Source organism: Dendrobates tinctorius, unplaced genomic scaffold (assembly GCF_039654945.1).
Source record: "Dendrobates tinctorius isolate UK_male_01 unplaced genomic scaffold, ASM3965494v1 ptg000016l, whole genome shotgun sequence".
Classification (NCBI taxonomy): domain Eukaryota; kingdom Metazoa; phylum Chordata; class Amphibia; order Anura; family Dendrobatidae; genus Dendrobates; species Dendrobates tinctorius.
In genome coordinates, this window is record NW_027361684.1 from 8244975 (window position 1) to 8267523 (window position 22549).

Sequence of the window (22549 nt, forward strand, 5' to 3'; positions counted from 1 at the left end):
TCCACTCATTACCTGTAGTAATGGCACCTGTTTAAACTTGTTATCAGTATAAAAAGACACCTGTGCACACCCTCAAACAGTCTGACTCCAAATTCCACTATGGTGAAGACCAAAGAGCTGTCAAAGGACACCAGAAACAAAATTGTAGCCCTGCACCAGGCTGGGAAGACTGAATCTGCAATAGCCAACCAGCTTGGAGTGAAGAAATCAACTGTGGGAGCAATAATTAGAAAATGGAAGACATACAAGACCACTGATAATCTCCCTCGATCTGGTGCTCCACGCAAAATCCCACCCCGTGGGGTCAGAATGATCACAAGAACGGTGAGCAAAAATCCCAGAACCACGCGGGGGCACCTAGTGAATGAACTGCAGAGAGCTGGGACCAATTAACAAGGCCTACCATAAGTAACACACTACGCCACCATGGACTCAGATCCTGCAGTGCCAGACGTGTCCCACTGCTCAAGCCTGTACATGTCCGGGCCCGTCTGAAGTTTGCTAGAGAGCATTTGGATGATCCAGAGGAGTTTTGGGAGAATGTCCTATGGTCTGATGAAACCAAACTGGAACTGTTTGGTAGAAACACAACTTGTCGTGTTTGGAGGAAAAAGAATACTGAGTTGCATCCATCAAACACCATACCTACTGTAAAGCATGGTGGTGGAAACATCATGCTTTGGGGCTGTTTCTCTGCAAAGGGGCCAGGACGACTGATCCGGGTACATGAAAGAATGAATGGGGCCATGTATCGTGAGATTTTGAGTGCAAACCTCCTTCCATCAGCAAGGGCATTGAAGATGAAACGTGGCTGGGTCTTTCAACATGACAATGATCCAAAGCACACCGCCAGGGCAACGAAGGAGTGGCTTCGTAAGAAGCATTTCAAGGTCCTGGAGTGGCCTAGCCAGTCTCCAGATCTCAACCCTATAGAAAACCTTTGGAGGGAGTTGAAAGTCCGTGTTGCCAAGCGAAAAGCCAAAAACATCACTGCTCTAGAGGAGATCTGCATGGAGGAATGGGCCAACATACCAACAACAGTGTGTGGCAACCTTGTGAAGACTTACAGAAAACGTTTGACCTCTGTCATTGCCAACAAAGGATATATCACAAAGTATTGAGATGAAATTTTGTTTCTGACCAAATACTTATTGTCCACCATAATATGCAAATAAAATGAAAAAAAAACAGACAATGTGATTTTCTGGATTTTTTTTTCTCAGTTTGTCTCCCATAGTTGAGGTCTACCTATGATGTAAATTACAGATGCCTCTCATCTTTTTAAGTGGTGGAACTTGCACTATTGCTGACTGACTAAATACTTTTTTGCCCCACTGTATAATCGGCATAGCGTCCATTACAGAGTTTCCCTCTGTTATCCTGTAGTCATATAAGTTATGCACTGTTCAATGCGCGGGCTTCCTAGCCCCAAGTTATCTCACCCTGTCAGGGTTTCCTCATGCTGCTTCACCATGCTGCACACGTTCATTCCCTCCAGGGAACTAACAGGCAGACGTCGCCATTACTCACAGCCACTTCACTGGCTGTTAGCCAGGAAGCTCCATCTCAGCGGGACCTTCCACACTGGACCAACCGGGTCCCAGCATTCACCACATGTGACCTACCCTGGCCACCATATATGGTCCGTAGCCACGCCCACCGGGTCACATGGCTATGACCTCATCACAGGTCCTTGACCCATTCACACACTCTTCGCAATAGCGTCCTTAAACACACCCCCTAGGTGGGTTTGTAGCTAACTGGGGCCGCCCGTCTCCCCAGTTACCTAGAGACTTCTCCCTGACACATTGAAACACCTCAGCAATATCACTGCTGATCAATACACACATCAGTCTCCATCTCAAGGCCACCCACCTTGAGATACATAATGGTCATTCATGACTCTGCCATTCATCCTCTCTCCTCAGACATCCACAGAGCACCCCCTAGCGGACACAGTGGTCACTACACCACAGTATGTACAGTATTTTTCGCCTTATAAAACTCTCCGAATTATAAGATGCACCCCAAATTTTGAGGAGAAAAATAGGAAAAACTTTTTTTTTAATAAAATGGTGGTGCTTCTTATAATCCAGGAGTCTTATTGCTTACCGGGGGTGGTGGGATGTGGGGTCCCAGGGTTGCTGCTGGAAGAGGCGAGAGTGGAATGTTCCTGCTAGGATGAGGGGGTGTTTTGATGTGCGGCGTGCCGCTTCGGGTGTCTGATGCTGCCGCTGTGCTATGTCCCCACGGTGCTGCCGCCCGCTCTGTCCCCCGCTGCTTGCCATTGCGCTGTCCCGTGCTGCGTGGGGGGGCTCTGCCGTTCCATCCATGCTTGCTTGCCTGTGCAGTGGATTGCTTCCTGGAAAATGGCCGCCGCGCAAGCGCAGATGGAGATCTCGGCACTGAAATCTCAGATGAGATTTCAGCGCTGAACAGCAGAGCCCCCCTCACGGGACAGCGCGGCAGCAGCACCCGGCGGACAGAGCGCGGCGGGGGTCCCTGCAGCGGGGGGTTCTGCGCAAGCGCCTGGTACCACCAGCGGGTGCCAGGACTGCGCCTGTAGCTGATTGGTCGCACCCGGCCGGCTGCGACCAATCAGCGACACGGGATTTCTGTTACAAACTGACAGAATTAGACGATTATATAGTAAATGTGACTGAAGAAAGAAGCAGCCGGATGAGTTCTGAAGTGTACGGAGCGTTCCTTTCTGCTCAGATTCATGCAAAACGCAGCAAGGATGATCGGACGGCGCCTCACAGTACAGATGGACTATGACCCAAAACATACTGCGCAAGCACCAAAGGAGTTTAAGGCAAAGAAGTGGAATATTCTGCAGTGGTCGAGTCAATCACCAGATATGAACCCCATCGAGCAGCATTTCACATGCTGAAGACAAAACTTAAGGAAGAAAGACCCACAAACAGCCAATAACTGAAGTCGGCTGTAGTAAAGGCCAACAAAACATCACAAAGGAGGAAACCAAGCGTTTGCCTTAAGTCCGGAAGCCATGGACGTCACCAGTCATTACCTGCAAAGGATTCTCCACAAAGTATTAAAAATGAATATTTTATTTATGGTAAAGTTAACTTGTCCAATTACTTTTGAGCTCCTGAAATGAGGAAGCTTTGTAGAAAAATGGTTGTAATTCCTAAACGTTTCATGGAATATATTTGTTCAGCCTTTTTAAGTCTCCTCGTCAGTTATATCTCAGTTGTTTCACTTTAAATTATAAAAAAAAAAAGTTACCTGCAGAGATGAAATCATGGCGATTCATTCATTATCCAATTATTTCTGGATGTGTGTGTGTATGTGTGCATATATACACATACGGTATATATATATATATATATATATATATATATATATATATATATATATATATATATATAGTGTGTGTGTATACACATACATATACACGCATTTCCGCTGCAGTTTTGCAATGGGCACAGTCTTATATGTTTGTTCTTCTTTCATAGGGAAGTTTAACTTCAACGAAAGGTGATTTAACAATAGCACAAGAAAAAACAAACCTTTACAATAGTCTCTGCTCACACCACAAGCACACACATCACAAAAGGTTTCTACATGGCAGAATAATTCTTTTAGCATGTAATACCAGGCTCTTTGCTGATGGAATTTACGGTATTATTCTTGTACACTGTATGGATTTTTTTATTTTTTTGGGGGGGAGGGGGGCTCTTAAAGCCACCATTAGAATAGCTATCTGAAATACCCCGCCCTCTCACCATTGGCCTGTGTATTGTGGCCTCCCATCTATTCTATAAAGGTCAAATTTGGGGTGAAGGAAGGATGATGACTAGGTTGGATTTCACCAATCCAAATCTTTTGTCCCTAAGTGAAATAAGCCACTACCACAAAGTCTGCTTATATCGCTCTTCTCAATAATGCAAGAAAGGAAAAAGTGTGCAAATGCCAGACAATCACCGAGTAAAAAAGATCAATTTAATTTATGTCAAATTACTGGGTGATCTTCTGGCATTTGCACACTTTTTTTTTACTTGCTTGTTACATACATAGTAGTATGTGCTGGAATGAGCCCTTAAATATCAGGTGGTGCCCTAACATCCATGGTTATTCATCCTCTTAATGAAAATGCACTTTATGGCTGAGCATGCATTATTATGGCTGAATCTGGCAAAATAGCCATTGGCCATATAAGCATTTGACGACACATTTGTAACATTTTTAGCACTAAAATATGTATTCCCTAAAAAAAAAAAACCCTTGTCAACCAATTCCAGACTAAGGGATCAGTGCGATAAGCACACTTCTATAGGTATGGTAAGATTTGTAGCATTGACCCCTAAACAAAAAAAAACAAAAAAAGATTGCTGTTATTTTCTTTTAAATGCATATGATTTGTTTTTTTTTTACAAAGCAAAATTTGCCGTAACACAGGGAAGTTAGTACATTAGCATTTTGTTTACAAAAAACAGAACCAGTTCATAAAACCAAACTGATTCCAGTTTCAAGGTGTAGCAATGTAATAAATGACTTGTACATGTGTTCATGGTTATCTTTAGTTACTAAAATTACAGTCTGCAATTTTCATTCCTTCATTCATTTTTTTCATTTTCAGTCCTCCCTGATATGCAGCTTGCAGCCTGGTCCAAGTTTCAGATTTTTCTCTTGTAGGAGTGCCCCTCCCTGTATTACATGCTGGATGTGAGGTCTCTTGTAGGAGTTTCCCTCCCTGTAATACATGCTGGATGTGAGGTCTCTTGTAGGAGTTTCCCTCCCTGTAATACATGCTGGATGTGAGGTCTCTTGTAGGAGTGTCCCTCCCTGTAATACATGCTGGATGTGAGGTCTCTTCTAGGAGTGTCCCTCCCTGTAATACATGCTGGATGTGAGGTGTGTGTATATCCAGGGGCTGAGGTCTTCCTTGCTTGCATGCATCAGCACAACGCCAATATCGTACTAATTTTTTCTTGATTTGATTTCTTCCTCATCTATGCCACGTTTATCTGCCCTCAAGAGATACTTTCTCCTGTGTCCAGTCTAGATCTGTATATAATCTCTTCCTCCTTATTGCTGCCATCTCTAACGGTAAGAGGAAGAGCAGAGCGAGCCATCACAGCCGGTGCAGGAGCTCTGGTTTTGTGTAAAGGTGAGCAGAAGCATTTTCAGACTGTTAAAAACTTATTTTTATTTACTGGGGCTGCAGAAATAACTACATTTTTAAATATAGGAAAAAAAAAGTAACAGTCCATCTAGATTTTTGAGGCAAATTTCCAGTTTCACCATATATTATGCATACTTTCGATCTTTGAGAAAACTACTTTTTCATTCCCTTTTGGGTTCATGTCTCAGATCCTACTGTATTTTCTTTCCTGCACTGCTGCGCTCTATCTTCCTCCATGCCTGTTCCTAGGTATTGTGATGTGTATGGTAATTCAAGAAAAGCCTATACCCAAGACCGCAAATGGCAAAAGCTGTCATGGTCCTGTCTTCCAGCAATAATGGAATTTTAAGTGTTAAATAGTGATGAGCGAGCATGCTCGGGTGCGAACTGTCTTCTGCGTGTTCGAAAAATGTTTTAGTCCCCGCGGCTGCATGTCTCGTGACTGTTCGACAGATGCAACACATGCAGGGATTTCCTGTTTGTTAGACAATCCCTGCAAAAAGGAATGATTCTTTTTCGTCTATTAGGTGAGTACATTATTTACAAAGGTTTTTTTTACTCTATTTCTCCAACATGCATGGTTTTTCAATTTTAACCAAAATAGCCACAGATCCCTATCAAATTTTTTTTCTTATACTCTCATTATAACATTTAGGCTTTAAAACATCATATTTATTACATACCTATTCTTCAAATAAATTTTTTAAAATTGTATTACATTATTTTTTGGGCTACAGGGTTTTTATTTTTTTGTATGTATTCCTACCACATATCTGCACCAATTCCTTTGGTTTGAGGATGTGGATTATTCTTGCTCATTATTTTGAGCTGAAATAAGTCATCATATACACAGTTGGGGGGGTTTAATAGCGATGTTAAATTTGTTCTCTTTTTCCAAATAAAGTCTCATTTATGTGGATGTGCAGGCCTTATTTTGTATATACTTTGTTTTCCATTGGTTGATTTCATATGCTTGACTGGCCCTCTACACATAATAGTTGTACCCACTACAATTTCACTTTTACTTAAGATTTTCTTTTCAAAAGACAAGCTTGTTAAATCTCCATGGATGGACAAAAGGGGACGATGGTGATGAGCGAACGTGCTGGGATAAGGTGTTATCCGATCATGCTCGGGTGCTAACCGAGTGACTTTGGCATGCTTGAATATGTTTGAGCCCCTGCGGTTTCACATCTCACGGATGTTCGACAGCCGCAACATGCAACACATGTGAGGATTGACTAACAAACAGCAATCTCTATCTGTCGCTGCTGTCAAACAGCCAGTGCGGGGACTCTAACATTTTTCGAGCACGCCCAAGACACACTTAGCATGGCCAACCTGATGGGGCAACCGCCTGCAGCTCAGGATGGCATACACGAACGCCTTGCATCATCACCTGGTAACCTTTCCACCAGTAACGCACAACTTCCTACAAACCAATAATAATTCCTCACTTAATGACTTTATTACTATCACTACTCATAAAAAAGAAAATCTACTTACCAAAAGCAGTGCTTCTAGCTGGTTAATATAGATTTCTTCACTCGCTAGGACCCCAGAGAGGACAAGTTTTCTCATCAAAAGCCCTTTATCAGATTCGCTTTCTCCCTGTAAGAAAAGACGGAGGTGGTGAGAAAGATACAAGTGGGAGAGTTCATAGCCCTGAGCTGATGTCGGTTATAAGGTGTGATCGGCGACCATAGTACAACAAAGATAAGAACCGCATTATATCATGCAGAAAAGACAAAAGTTTTGCAATTTCAATAACAAAGCTGCTCTGCCAGAGCGCTAACGACAAGAGCCGCTGAGGTCACTGACTGGCTGCAGTGCTGTTGACCTGACATCAGGGCTGCAAACAATAAAAGACACCAACAGCAGCTGCAGAGACTCAGGAATGGACACCGGGAGGGTGAGTTAAGCACAGGTTTTAAATATATACACATATCTACAGATTCCAATAAAGCGTATCTCCTGTTATTAGTCTGTTGAGGTAACCTACAACATAGAGCTTAATATGGTCGTATGCCTGAGGATTTTAAGCTGCGGCAAGAAAAATAAAAAAAGAAGCAAAACAAGGAAGAACTTGAAAGAATCGTGACAGAACACTACAGAAAAAGTCACGTCCTGGCGAAGCCTTGGTTTGACGTTAACATTTTCCTTGCACTTTTAAGTATATTTATCACATAAAATGGGCTGACAGCACTTTTTCCATACTGCACTATTTATTTTTTTGAATATTTGTGAGAGTACAAGAGGCCATAAATGTGAGCCGCATGGTTAGATGAAGCCGGCTTGCTCCAGCTGAACCTCTGGCAGACCAAACACAAGAACATTCACTGTATACAAATGCAGCCAAACCTACCAAGGTAACGAAAACAATCCAACAGTAGAACCGTTCATTACTTCATGATGGAAACAGGAAGTTCCCTCAATTATTACAGCTCTGAAGGCCAAAGTGATGCAAACTTAGAACTATTATCAGCAAAAGCTCCAAGGATAACAAAGATATTCTCTATAACAGGAGGAGCAGCAGACCGCACCGGGGCGCGGCATTTCATTCATCGTCACAATTGGTAAATGGCATAATACATTCTACAATCAAGAAGTGAGCGAAAAAATGAAGAACCAAGGTGTCCAGAACATTAGTGTATTTTTAAAAACAATGTATTTGATATATTTTACCAGTACTGATCTTCAGCCTCATGGCAGCCAGCCTACAGGTTCATAAGAAAAAGGGTACATGTAAAACTAGTTTAATAAAAGAGGGGTTGCCTCACATAAGACTAACTAGATATGTCATAAATGTGGGCCCATCCATCGCCAGAAGAGGGGTTCCTCAGGCCTCTCTTCCGACCTCCAGTGTGTGGATGAGTGGCAATGCATGTGGTCTCTCAGACAATTCAAAGCTTTGGGAGTTCCGAATCCACCCAAGAGTATTTCCTTTCCAGTTCCACCATGACAGTGCACCAATGCCCAAAGTATGGTTTATAAAGGGATGGTTGGGGGAACTCTGATGAGGAATAACTTAACTGGTCCACACAGATTCAGGACCTAACCCCTTCCAAGATCTTTAAGATGAACTAGAACAGAGATTGTGAGCCAGGACCTCTCACCCAACCTCAGTGCCACCTCAAAAACGTTCTTCTGGATAACTGGGCAAAAACGTCTACACATAAAATCTTGTAGGAAGACTTCCCAGAAGAGTGGAAGCTGCAAGGTGGTGACCAAGTCCATATTAATACCTGTGGATTTTCGTATGAGATTTCATAAAAGATCCGGTAAGTTTATTGTGTAGGTGTCCAAATACGGTACATTCCTCCATATAGTGTACATAATTGATTTCTTAATCAGAAACATACCAGGTAAATGAAAAAAATATAGAAAGTCCTCAGTAATTTGCCTCCTGAACTAAGCTTTCATCAGGTACTTATTATAGCTGAGGGTGTGTAACAATGGATGCCATCTTTGCCAGTCATTTTATAGGCAGAAAAAAAAAAAGGATTCTGCAGCCGGAGGAAACAAAACCCCACCCAAGTCTTGTCTCACCATGTTTAGAAACAGCATTTACAAGCATAATGATGGTGCTGCAAAAGAGAAAAAGCAGTCACTGGATCCTGTATAATTTAGCTCAATACTGGTAGGACACGACGATCGATTCTTTATGCATAGAACCTAATACTTACATCTCTAATAAGAAAAGGAAGATGGAGCCAGAGAACGTAATGAGGCGACGCTCTGTCTGAGTCTTAAGGTGCCCACACTCAGATGCAAGTTGGTTGCCTATCGTGAAATGAAACCACTAAGTATTCCACAAATCTGAATATGTGGGAGGACGGGACAGAAAGATTGGGCATATTCATTTCATCCTGACCGATCCATTGTTTCTATGAGAGATCATTCATCCCTCCAGGAGTCTGGCAGCGACTTAGATCACTTCTCTGCAATAGGAACACATGCACACTCAACTGAACCAAGCGTGCATGGCAATGGGGCAGGAAGGGTTGTCTGGAACACCTGGTGGCTGAATAAGTCTGAGGCCAACAGCTACCTGAGGACATGGCCACCTTTCCTAGAACACTGACATATTCATCACCAGCACAAGGTAGAGGGAGATTTTAATAAGCTTTGCATAAGAATAAGTTCACGCTGGGCGTTTTTGCTGCTTTTTTTTCTGCAGCAAAAGCCTTAGCCAAATGTGTGCCTTGCCACAATTCTCTCTGAGCTCCTTGGCCAGTTCCTTTGACCTCATGATTCTCATTTGGTCTGACATGCACTGTGAGGTCGTATATAGACAGGTGTGCGCCTTTACAAATCAAGTCCTATGAGTTTAATTAATCACAGCTGGACTCCAATGAAGGAGTAGAACCATCTCAAGGAGGATCACAAGGAAATGGACAGCATGTGACTTAAATATGAGTGTCTGAGCAAAGGGTCTGAATACTTATGACCATGTGATTTCAGTTTTTCTTTTAATAAATTTGCAAAAATTTCAACATTTCTGGGGGGGTTTTCAGTCAAGATGGGGTGCAGAGTATACATTAATGAGAAAAAAAATGAACTTTTTTGAATCTACCAAATGGCTGCAATGAAACAAAGTGAAAAATTTAAAGGGGTCTGAATACTTCCCGTACCCACTATATATACACTGTGGTGAATTTCAACTGCAGTGAACTTGCCTCTGCACCATGCGACTTTCTCACGGTGCTAGTGGGGATCTCACCAAGGTCACCGCAGTTCTGTCCAGATGGTAACGCAGCCTCAGTGATGTTACTGACGCTGTGCTCCCAGCAGCTCATTCACCAGTGGTTTTCAGCCTGGATGGTCGTATCTTGGCACCATCCAGGTTGAATACTATTTCTCCCCGAGACATGGATTACGGCGTGGGACAGAACGACGGAGAGGTGACGGATATTGTTATTATTATTTTTGGTTTATTACAGGAGGATGAGGGCTTCAGTGGAATTAGGCGAGGTTGTAAGTACGGTTTAACTAAGATTATAAAGGAGTGTCTTTTTTTCAATTAAAGGACTTTATTCTTGCTGTGTGTGTTTTTATACAACGTGACTCAGGGCTTGATGTGACCTGACAATACAAAGGTGACATCAACCCAACAAATATAATAAACCCCACTTGCCACCGCTACAGGGCAAGTGGGAAGAGCTGGACAAAGCGACAGAATTGGCGCATCTAATAGAGTGCCTTTTCTGTGCAGCTGCAGGCTGCTATTTTTAGGCTGAGGGGCAAATATCCATGGCCCCTTACCAGCCTGAGAGTACCAGCCCCCAGCTGTAGCAAGGTTGGTTGTCAAAAATAGGGGGACCCCACACCGGGTTTTTTTTTATTTATTTAAATAATTAAAAAATCAGCATGGGGACCCCTCTATTCTTGATAATCAGCCTTGCTAATGCTGACAGCTGAGAGCTGCAGCCCCCAACTGTGAGTTTTGCCTGGCTGGTTATCAAAAATAGTTGGGAACCCACGGAGGGTTTTTTTTTATTATTTATTTACAGCGCAAGAACGGCTGATGAATACTCCCATCATCCACTCCTGCTCTCATTGTTATTAGCAGCAGCAAGTGTTGGATGATGGGAGTTGTTGTCCCATCAGCTGACACCAGTGACCGGAAGTGAACTTTATACCTCCGATCACAGCTGTGCCACTCACGCTGTCTTTTGACAGCGTGGGAACTGCGGCTCTCTAACCAGCGAGGATGGTTTCACCGCCGATCAGAAGCAGTATTTGCCACGCTGTCACACATATGACTATGTCAAACACTATTGTCGGACCCCCCATTCAGGTGAATGGGGATCGGGTCCGCTCTGCTAGATGATAGGCTATATGGACGAATCATGCAGCCTGTCATCTAGAGGTAGCGGAGCTGACTGTGATGTCACATCATGCTGTCCTTGACTTTTCTGCAGCACATACGCTACAAGAAAGGTCAACCTGTGTATTTGCAGCATTTTTTCACCATCCATTCAAGTCAATGGGTGAAAAACACTGTCTATGTCAAAAAAATGCTGCAAAGCACAAAATCCTGATGAGAAAAAAAAAAAAAAAAAAAGTGTGTGCATGAAACATCTGAAATCTCATAGGCTTTGCTGGTACTGTAAAAAGCACCTGGAAATTAGCATAAAAAAGTAGCAAAAAACGCAGCAAAAACGCCCAGTGTGAACTTAAAAAGTTAAGTCTAGGAAGCAGATTTAGAGCTCCCTACATTGCTAGCGGAGCGGTGTGCTTCTATCTGTGATGATATTGCTCAGTCTATTTGATCATCTTCATTAAAAAGTAGGGAAACAGATCTTTTATCCCAAGGTTATATATGATGAACTGCAGCAGAGCCTGACATTGAGGCAGCTTGTTGGTGTCAGCTGTCATGAACACCCAAAGTCTTCAGAAGGATTATTCTGGAACCTCTTCACTACTTCCCATACTCTGTGATTGATATGCAGCCGTCACTTCAATCATTTATGCCGTTTCCAGAAATGCAAACCACAATCCCAACTAGAGAACAGACGTGCATCCATTTAGCTAAATATACTTGTGGTTTAATCAAACTGATGGAACATCCTCAGCTGAATCTTCTAAATGACAAAATACCAGCTCGTCTTCTCTTACCAGGGGAAGAGTCTTGAGGAGATCATTTGCATATTCCCAGTGCCTTCTGGGATAAGTAAAGAGTCTCCGCGAGCTCAACGATCACTGGGTTTTGGCGGTTGCAGCTGAAAAGAGGAAATCGGAAAACCAGGGGAAGAGTCTTGAGGAGATCATTTGCATATTCCCAGTGCCTTCTGGGATAAGTAAAGAGTCTCCGCGAGCTCAACGATCACTGGGTTTTGGCGGTTGCAGCTGAAAAGAGGAAATCGGAAAACCAGGGGAAGAGTCTTGAGGAGATCATTTGCATATTCCCAGTGCCTTCTGGGATAAGTAAAGAGTCTCCGCGAGCTCAACGATCACTGGGTTTTGGCGGTTGCAGCTGAAAAGAGGAAATCGGAAAACCAGGGGAAGAGTCTTGAGGAGATCATTTGCATATTCCCAGTGCCTTCTGGGATAAGTAAAGAGTCTCCGCGAGCTCAACGATCACTGGGTTTTGGCGGTTGCAGCTGAAAAGAGGAAATCGGAAAAACCGCGCGCCTATCGGCGCGCGAAATTTGGCTCATCTTTCATCGTTTTTAAGAAATCTCAAGATGGAAGAGGCCAGGAGCCATTTGGTGAGCTGCATTTCTTGCTACATGTTCACAGATTTACCAGTGGAAAAGCCAAACTTCACATGCCACAAATGCAAGCTTGTGTCCCTGTTGGAGGAAAAGTTGCAAAATCTCGAAGAGAGGTTAGCTACGTTGAAGATCATTAAGGAAGGTGAAGAGTTCTTGGACAGAGCAGAATTATCTCTTCATGTTACAGAAAGAGAAGAAATTCGAAGTACACCTGAAGAAACAGAGGAATGGAGACATGTGACCCAGAGAAGCAGGAGGATCAGGAGGCAGTCAGCACCCATACTGCTCAGAAACCAGTACCAGGCTCTCACGCAGGAAAACGATGAAGAAATACATCAGGATAAGACTTTGCCAACAAACAGCAACCTTGTACGCCTTCAGAGTCCTCCTGGATGGAGAAAGAAAAATGTTGTGAAGAAGAAACGGAGAGTGGTGGTCATGGGGGATTCCCTGCTGAGAGGAACAGAGGCCGCTATCTGCAGACCGGATATAACTACAAGAGAAATGTGCTGTCTTCCAGGTGCAAAAATTAAAGATGTGTCTGACAGGATATCAGGACTCTTCAGACCTACAGATGACTACCCATTCCTGCTACTACATGTGGGGACAAATGACACCGCAAGAAACGACCTGGAAATCATCTGCAGAGACTTTGAAGACTTAGGCAAGAAAGTGAAAGAACTGGGAGCGCAGGTGGTCTTCTCTTCCATCCTCCCAGTGGATGGCCATGGAACAAGGAGGTGGAATAAGATTCTACAGGTGAACAACTGGCTACGTCGATGGTGCCGTCAGCAAGGATTTGGATTTCTGGATCACGGAGTGAACTACTTATACGATGGACTACTTGCTAGAGATGGGGTGCACCTTACGAAGACTGGAAAGCATGTATTTGGAAGTCGCCTTGCTACACTTGTAAGGAGAGCTTTAAACTAGAACAACATGGGAAGGGAAGCAAAAGACCAGAAAAAGCCATACACCTGACAAATGCTACTGAGAACTCTGCTATTAGAAGTGGAAAGGAAGAACAAAGACGAAAGAATCTAATTAATAAAAATATTGGAGAAAGAGAAACCAATCACAAACTAAAATGTTTCTATACTAATGCACAAAGCATGGGCAACAAACAAGGAGAATTGGAACTACTAACACAGGAACAGAAATATGATGTAATTGGAATCACTGAAACTTGGTGGGACAATACACATGATTGGAATACAAGACTAGAAGGATACAACTTATTTGCAAGAAACAGACTTGATAAACGAGGAGGGGGTGTCGCATTGTATGTTCGAAATGCGTATATCTGCACAGAGATTGAAGCTTCAGAGACTGGGAGTTCTGTGGAAACTGTTTGGGTAAGAATACAAGGACAGAACAATGGAAAGGACACCATTGTAGGCATTTACTACAGGCCGCCTGTGCAAGCCGAATATATAGATGAACTCTTTATGCATCAGATGGCCAAGTTCTCCAAAAAATATGACATAGTTGTCATGGGAGATTTCAACTATCCAGACATTTGTTGGGAATCTCTCTCAGGCAAAACTAACAGGTCAAGGAAATTCTTATCCTCTCTTGCTGACAACTTTATCTTCCAAAAGGTAAGGGAGAAAACAAGGGGAACTGCTACCTTGGATCTAATCCTTATAAACAGGGAGGAAATGGTTGAGGAGGTAAAAGTGGCTGGGACCCTAGGAGGTAGCGACCATGCTATTTTAGAATTTTGGATTACTAGAGGTGGAAGACCTGTGAAGACTCAGACGTCAAGGTTAGATTTCAGAAAGGCAGATTTTAAGGGATTCAGAAAGAGAATTGGAGGGATCCAATGGCTGGATATCCTTAAAGACAAAAATGTCCAGGAAGGATGGGAAATCTTGAAAAATGAAATTCTCAAAGCACAGTTGTTAACAATTCCGAAAAGAGGGAAGAATAGGAAGCATTTAAGGAAACCAGGATGGATGAACACAGAACTTAAGCACATGCTAAAAAGGAAGAAAAAAATGTTTATAAAATGGAAAGAGGGAGGCATATCTAAAGAAGAATATAATGCTGTCTGCAGAACCTGCAGGGCACAAATCAGATTATCTAAAGCTGAAAATGAACTGAGGCTTGCAAGAGATGTCAAAAGCAATAATAAAGGATTTTGGGGATATGTCAAAAGTAAAAGAAAAGTCAAAGATGCTATAGGATTTTTACAGGATGAAAATGATGAAATGGTAAGACAGGATGTTGAGAAGGCTGAACTTTTAAATTCCTATTTTGCATCTGTTTTCTCTCAGAAAGGAAATGCAACATCAACTGTTATTCACTGTCCTATTAAGGGAATAGAAGAATCCAGGATATCTATAAACAGAAAGATAGTGAGGAAACACTTAGCTAACCTAAATGAATTCAAGTCTCCAGGTCCAGATGAATTACACCCCAGAGTACTGAAGGAGATAGCAGAAGAAATTTTTGAACCCCTCTCCATAATCTTTGAAAATTCTTGGAGAACAGGAGAAGTGCCAGAAGACTGGAGAAGAGCAAATGTTGTTCCTATCTTCAAAAAGGGGAAGAAGGTGGACCCAGGCAACTATAGGCCGGTGAGTCTGACTTCTATACCAGGAAAGATCTTTGAACAAATTATTAAACAACATGTATGTCAATACCTGGATAAGAATGAAGTGATTAAACAGAGTCAGCATGGGTTTCTAACTAATAAGTCATGTCAGACTAACTTAATTTCCTTCTATGACGGTATCACTGATTGGGTGGACCAAGGAAATGCTGTAGATATAGTATATCTTGACTTCAGCAAAGCATTTGACAAAGTCTCTCATACAATCCTTATTGAAAAAATGACTAAGTATGGAATGGACAAGGCAACTGTTAGGTGGATTCATAACTGGCTTAGTGATCGGACCCAAAGAGTGGTCGTAAATGGCTGTACATCCAGTTGGAAGAATGTCTCAAGTGGGGTACCACAGGGCTCTGTCCTGGGCCCTGTATTGTTCAACATCTTTATCAACGATTTAGATGAAGGAATTGAGGGTAAACTGATTAAATTTGCTGATGACACAAAGCTAGGAGGGATAGCTAATACTAGAGAAGAGAGAGAGAGGATTCAAAAAGATTTAAATAAACTGGAGAAGTGGGCAGCAACTAACAGAATGGTTTTTAACAGGGAGAAATGCAAAGTACTACATCTGGGCAATAAAAATGAAAAAAGCATATATAGAATGGGAGGAATAGGGCTAAGTGACAGCACATGTGAAAAAGACTTGGGTATACTAATAGATCACAGACTGAATATGAGTCAACAGTGTGATGCAGCAGCAAAAAAGGCAAATGCAATTCTAGGATGTATTAACAGAAGCATACAGTCTAGATCACGTGAAGTCATTATTTCCCTCTACTCCTCTTTGGTCAGACCTCATCTGGAATATTGTGTCCAGTTTTGGGCACCACATTTTAAAAAAGACATCAACAAACTGGAGCAAGTTCAGAAAAGAGCGACCAGAATGGTGACCGGTCTGCAAACCCTGTCTTATGAGGAAAGGTTGCAGGATTTGGGAATGTTTAGTTTGCAAAAGAGAAGACTGAGAGGAGACTTAATAGCTGTCTACAAATATCTAAAGGGCTGTCACATTGTAGAAGGATCAACTTTATTCTCATTTGCACAAGGAAAGACTAGAAGCAATGGGATGAAACTGAATGGGAAGAGACACAGATTAGATATTAGAAAAAACTTTTTGACAGTTAGAGTGATCAATGAGTGGAACAGGCTGCCACGAGAAGTGGTGAGTTCTCCTTCAATGGAAGTCTTCAAACAGAGGCTGGACAGACATCTGACTGGGATGACTTAGCGAATCCTGCTTTGAGCAGGGGGTTGGACCAGATGGCCCAGGAGGTCCCTTCCAACTCTACGATTCTATGATTCTATGATTCTATGATTCTACTTCAGAAATACTTTTTTTTTTTTTTTATCTTAAAAGTGATAAACATTTTCCAATAACGTATTATTTTCAAAATAATTATTCTCCTACATAGAGTGATTTGGTTGTTAATACAGATGATCCTTAATGCCAAGTTGGATTTAACGTGCATGTCAATGTGCTGAAAGAGCAGAATCTGTGTCCGTATATTCCTTACATACTTGCTTATGTGGCAGCATACTATTGCAGCAGCGGAGACGTGGCCATCGTGGCACGCGGCACGCAGCAGCGGAGACGTGGCCATCGCGGCACGCAGCAGCGGAGACGTGGCCATCGCGGCACGCAGCAGCGGAGACGTGGCCATCGCGGCACGCAGCAGCGGAGACGTGGCCATCGCGGCACGCAGCAGCGGAGACGTGGCCATCGCGGCACGCAGCAGCGGAGACGTGGCCATCGCGGCACGCAGCAGCGGAGACGTGGCCATCGCGGCACGCAGCAGCGGAGACGTGGCCATCGCGGCACGCAGCAGCGGAGACGTGGCCATCGCGGCACGCAGCAGCGGAGACGTGGCCATCGCGGCACGCAGCAGCGGAGACGTGGCCATCGCGGAACGCAGCAGCGCAGACGTGGCCATCGCGGCACGCAGCAGCGGAGACCATCATGGCACGCAGCAGCGGAGATGTGGACATCGTGGCACGCAGAAGCGGAGATGTGGACATCGTGGCACGCAGAAGCGGAGATGTGGACATCGCGGCACGCAGCAGCGGAGACGTGGCCATCGCGGCACGCAGCAGCGCAGACGTGGCCATCGCGGCACGCAGCAGTGGAGACCATCGTGGCACGCAGCAGCGGAGATGTGGACATCGTGGCACGCAGAAGCGGAGACGTGCCATCGTGGCACGCTTCCAGCTGCATAAAAAAGTTTTCAAACTTTTGGGCTTTTTATGCCAGGTCCAGACAGCTGCATCAATGTGGGTAGAGCTTTGGTGGTACAGTGCTTGGTGAAGCCTACCAGTAAATTTATTGAAAGTTACGCCATTACTGTAAAATTGTAGGAAAGAAGCATTTCTGGAGGCAGGCAGCAGTTGTAAGATGTCCCTGTTGAAAGAAAGCAGCGTAGGAGTAAGATGCACTAAAATCATGAACACTGGTGTAAAAAACACCAGCCACAATGAATAGGGCCCGCAGTGTTTTACTGTAACAGCAAAATTAATGCCATTGTTAACACCTCTTTCACCCAGGGAATTTGTTTAACTTGCGTCTTCTGACCTGCGGTCATTTTTCCCCCATTGAGATCAAAATGGTTTAGCACAAAAATAATAAAACAAATGCCTCAATATGTAAAAAAAAATGCACCAAAAACGTGTAATATGAATTTCCTTTGCAGCTTTCCTGTATTTTTCATGCAGCAAAATAAAATGTATATTTAAAAAAAAAAAAAAAAAAAACTACGAACATGAAAACCTATCCTTAGTTGAGCAGGCATAAAGAGCAAAAACTGCACACTTTTAGCTTGGTGAGAGGTCCTCAGGATACAGCATAAGAAAGCATTAACACATTTCACATTATTACACTTTTTGTAAAGTTTATTTCTGATCATTTTGGACAATCAGCAATTACGGTATCTTGTATTAGCAATAAGACCAGCGCTGGCTCTCCCATGCACTCAGGATTGGACTAGCCCACAGAAGAACCCTCTGGTGGGCCCATGTGCAGGAGTGGGCCACTACTCTCTTATATGAGCAGTACTTGGCAGTATATAATTCAATCAGCATCTTATTCATTTACTAATGTACCCAGCTCATTGCTATATAAGTTTGTGATTGAGGATAATGTCAAATTTGCATGTAGCTGAAAAGTGGGGCTCTGGAGTTGGTGACTGTTGGGCCCTTGGCACCCCCCAAGTCCGACACTACATGTACTTAAGCATTTCAGCTACAGCGATTAAAAGGACAAAAGGGACAGTGACCGGAATCGGAGAAGACCTAAGCCCTTATGTATGCAACAACAGATGAACTGGACTTGCATGTGGAGTACTTAGAACTACTTGAAATGCGGGATTTACAATTTGCTGAACCTTTGTACTTCTGTTTGGTGTACACCGTACCACGTAGTAATTATATCATATTATGACAATACCTTCTGTGTGCAAGCAAAATAAAAATAAAATATATAGATTTACCAGGAAAGCCGTCCCGATATTTATCTTGAGCCATATTCCCATTTTCCTGGTCTCCTCCACACAGTCTTAGGGTACCGTTATACTTAGCGATGCACCAGCGATCCAGACAACGATATGGATCGCTGGTGCATCGCTAAGTGGTCGCTAGTGAGCTGCCACACAGGCAGATCTCTCCAGCGACATCGCTGGGGTCGGGGGTCACTACTTACCTGTCAGACGAGGCGATCCTGATGTCCTCCCGCCCGGCTCCACGCCTCGCTCGTCGGCGCCACAGGAAGCTCAGCAGGAAGCGCCCGACGAGAAATGATCCAGGACGTTCTCGCGCGACCAGCGATAATCAGCGGGGGAGCAGTCGGAGGTAAGTATCACATGTAGCGATATCACTAGCAATATCGCTGCTACGTCACAAAATCGGACATCAAGTTGTGGCAGAGGGAATAAAAAAAAAATGTATTAAATACCGTCATCATAGGTTCACAATAGTTTATATGGGTCCTGGAAAACCTGTCGAATACCAGCGTTTACTGATCGTCTGCACATACCTTTAGTCAAATCACAGCAGAACGAATACGGAAATATAAATATAACTCTCTACTTCTGCAGAGTCAATTTCAACTACTACAGAAGGAAAAACTGGCCACGACATGTACAGTCAACCAGTTCTCACAAGTGGAAAGTTTGTCAATTGTTCAAAAGCGCAGCCAAACATCCGTCCGCCAGTAACGTGTTAGGACTAAAACATCGTACAGACAGGATGCCGACATGTGAGGATGAGATCTGCCACATGGACCACGCGTCCTTTATTACATGGACCTAAAGTGTATATAAGTGCAGAAAAGAACATGCAATGTGTTAAGAATAAAAAAAACCCCTACTGACAGCAGACCACTGTTTGCCAAAACATTTAGGCCATGTTGGAATTTCTCATCCATTATAAGAAGAAACTAGACGTGTGTGGTCTCATCAGACAACTCCCGTCAGGCATACGTTTATGCAAGTGCGTCATTTCCTTTTGCGTGCACATACAATCTGATTGTCTGCGTTCTCACTGATCCTAATCACGACCTCTCGATCTCTACCAACTCCTCCATACACAGGAGTGATCGGCTTCTCTGTTCTCTATGAGGAGCCCCTGACAGACCCCTCTCTCTGGGTGTGACTTCTCTACCAGAGAACAAAAAAAAATAAAATATCGGTCTTCGGTTGGAAATCCAAAGAGCGTGTTGGATCCTTCTTGGATCCTTCTTAGGCCTGTTTCACACTTCCGTTTTTGTGTCCGCCAAACGGATCCGTTTCCGTTTTTTTGACGGAAACTGATGCAAACGGATCCGTTTTTTTAAAAACGGATCCGTTTTTTTGACGGATCCGCGGTAACCGTAATGGAAGTCTATGGGACAAAAAAAACGGATCCTGCAAAAAATGGCGGATCCGTTTTTTTACGGAAAACAACGGATTTTGACGGATTTAAAAAAACGGAAGTGTGAAACAGGCCTTAGCCCCGACAGTTTTTTGGGTGTGTATAGGGAGGTGGCCATACACATTAAACAATTTCAGCCAACTTTAAAGAGTATGGAGGGTGTAAATCTAGGCCGGATCTGTCATTGATAATTTCATGTCAATGACCAGCTATAGGCGAAGATCAGACGAATATATTCTCAGTCTGAGTGCGCTACAGACAAGATAGCTGACGGACCAATGTTCGCTTATCTGCCAGGACAGATGGACGATTATCGTGAAAGATGACAGCATGCGCTAGTCTGGTCCAGTAGTAGGCAGCTCCTGCCCCTGTCCGCTATACATCTGCTGCTGTGGACGTGACTGCTCCATAAAGTACAGCTCTCATCTGAACTTAGTCTTAGGGCTCATTAAGACATCAGTGACTTTTTTTTAGAACGCAAAAACATGATCCGAGATTCATCAGCGTTTTATCCGAGTTTCATTGTGGTCAGTGTCAGTTTTTACCATCAGTTTTGTCAGAGTTTCATCATTTTTACCTGGATAAAAGAAAAAATAAAACAATGGAGGTTTTTCACACTTCTATTATACAGTCTGTGAAGAAAGGACAGAACATGAATGGCATCCGAGTGATGTCCATTATTTTTCACACATTTCCATAGACTTACACTAATGAGTTGGATCCGACACCTTGATCAATTTTGGACTGAGTTTTTGTGTGGAACGAGGAAAAAAAAAAATCGGACATATGAACCACCCCACAGAATATCACAGATACGAGTGCTATCCATAAAAAAATAACACCTGTACCACAAAAACGGATGTCTGAATAAGTCCTTATAGTGATGGAACAGATTTCCATTGGTCCAACCTGACGCGACTAATTAACTGCGACCATTTTCTAGATGTGTGAAGAATCTGATTGGTAGTTTTCGGCATAGAAAGTCATAATGTGTATGCAGAGAAGACACAATACATACACAGGTGTTGTACCGCTCCTTGCATAAGCGATGATAGCGACGTCCCCCCGATGCCTATCTGGAGGCAATGTGAATAATGCGGCTAATTAAATGCCACAAATGTGCAATATTCGGCTTTGTTCCCGATAATCGTGGCATTGTCCACAGAAATCAATTCTGTGTCACAAAGAACTAAGTCTCCATTTGAAAACTAATGAAAAGCAAAGCATATTAGCGTGTGCGATATTCCCATCTCTGGGCATCGCAGATGAAGGAGGGCAATCTAACGCACTCTTCTTATAGACGAGGAGTGATGGCTCTTTGTAGCCTGTCGTACAGTCACGTAGCCATCGCCAGATGCAGTGTAATGGCTGCACAACAGTAATCGTCTGGTGAGGAAATGTCATTTCCAGTCTCCTCCTCTAAATCAAATGAACTGGATGCAAAACCCATATTGCAGGCGGGCGACGCTGCCAGCGGGGATTATTTTTAGGCCATAGTTGGCAAGTCTGATCTGCACGTACAAAACATTCAGATGACGGGTTCATGAAGCATCTGAAGAGGCCAGAATTACCAGCATCCCGGAAAGTGAGCTACAGCAAGGACATGCAGGGAGCCAGAACACAAAGGATCCTCTGTTCTGTACAGTCATCACTGTGGTTTTCTACCTGTCCGGGACAGAAGTGGAAAGTTTGGAGGAGCCATGTTAAAAGTGACGGAGGCAAGAGCGGCAAACAGAACGGCCATTGATTGTGTACTGACAGAAGTGTTGGCAGTTCAGTGAGAAGATTTACGCAGGGTTACACCGTTTTCTTCAGAAAGTCTCAAAGTCTGACAGTATAGTGCGAATGCAAAGCCGGATTATGAGAGTAACTCATGACAACTCTGTGTAAAAAGGAGCAACCGAGGAGGAAAAGAAAGGAAAAAATACACAAAGAGAAAAATATTCAGAACAGTCTTCACATGCAGCGTAGAAAAAATGCTAAAAGGATGCGTACCTGTGGGTAATGGACTGGAGGGACGGACAACCTGTAGAAAACTGTAGAGCAAAGAGTTTACGTTTAAAAGGGTTGTCCACTACTAGGTTTAACTCCTTATCGAACTAAATGTTTGGTCACAATAATATAAAAATAAAAAAAAACCTATACTTCACCTCCCGTGCCAGCACCGTTCCCGCAGTGTCGGCACTCGTGGTTCTGGGGCTCTAGTGCAGCGTTGTGACACCTGCCACCAATTGATGCTGGCATCACGGCCCCCGCCTACGTACAGATTGAACATGAAGAGGAAGCCAGCGATCGACTGTACCCCAGACTTCCTTTTCATGTTCAATCTGTATGTAGGCGTGGACACAGACGCCAGCGCAGTTTTGGCACAGGGGTCACATGACACAACCACCGCATGAGAGCCCTTAGGAGAGAACGAGTGCAGACACCGAGGGATGGCGACAGCCCAGGAGGAGAGTATAAGTTTCGGTCATAAGATTTAATACACTTGTTCATGCAATGGTTTCCCTTGTTCCTATTGGAATGTGCACATTGCAGATTCAGACTAAAGGCCGCAAAATCACAGGGAACACATATGGAAACAAGGAGTAAAGAAACATGTATGAAACACACCAGAATGTGTGATAAACCACAGATTCCCCAAAGTACCCCCTTTTTACTCTGATG

The 22549-nt window shown here is 43.5% G+C and overlaps 1 protein-coding gene across 5 annotated transcripts in view; it reads right to left on the bottom strand.

The window, feature by feature from the left end:
- ABR (ABR activator of RhoGEF and GTPase) overlaps nt 1-22549 on the bottom strand; it is a 392053-nt gene that overhangs the window by 165949 nt on the left and 203555 nt on the right. For all 5 annotated transcript variants that reach the window (XM_073565382.1, XM_073565385.1, XM_073565384.1 and 2 more), the window contains one exon: nt 6656-6760. In XM_073565382.1, coding sequence (XP_073421483.1) covers nt 6656-6760 — 105 coding nt within the window. The remainder of the gene's footprint in view (nt 1-6655; nt 6761-22549) is intronic.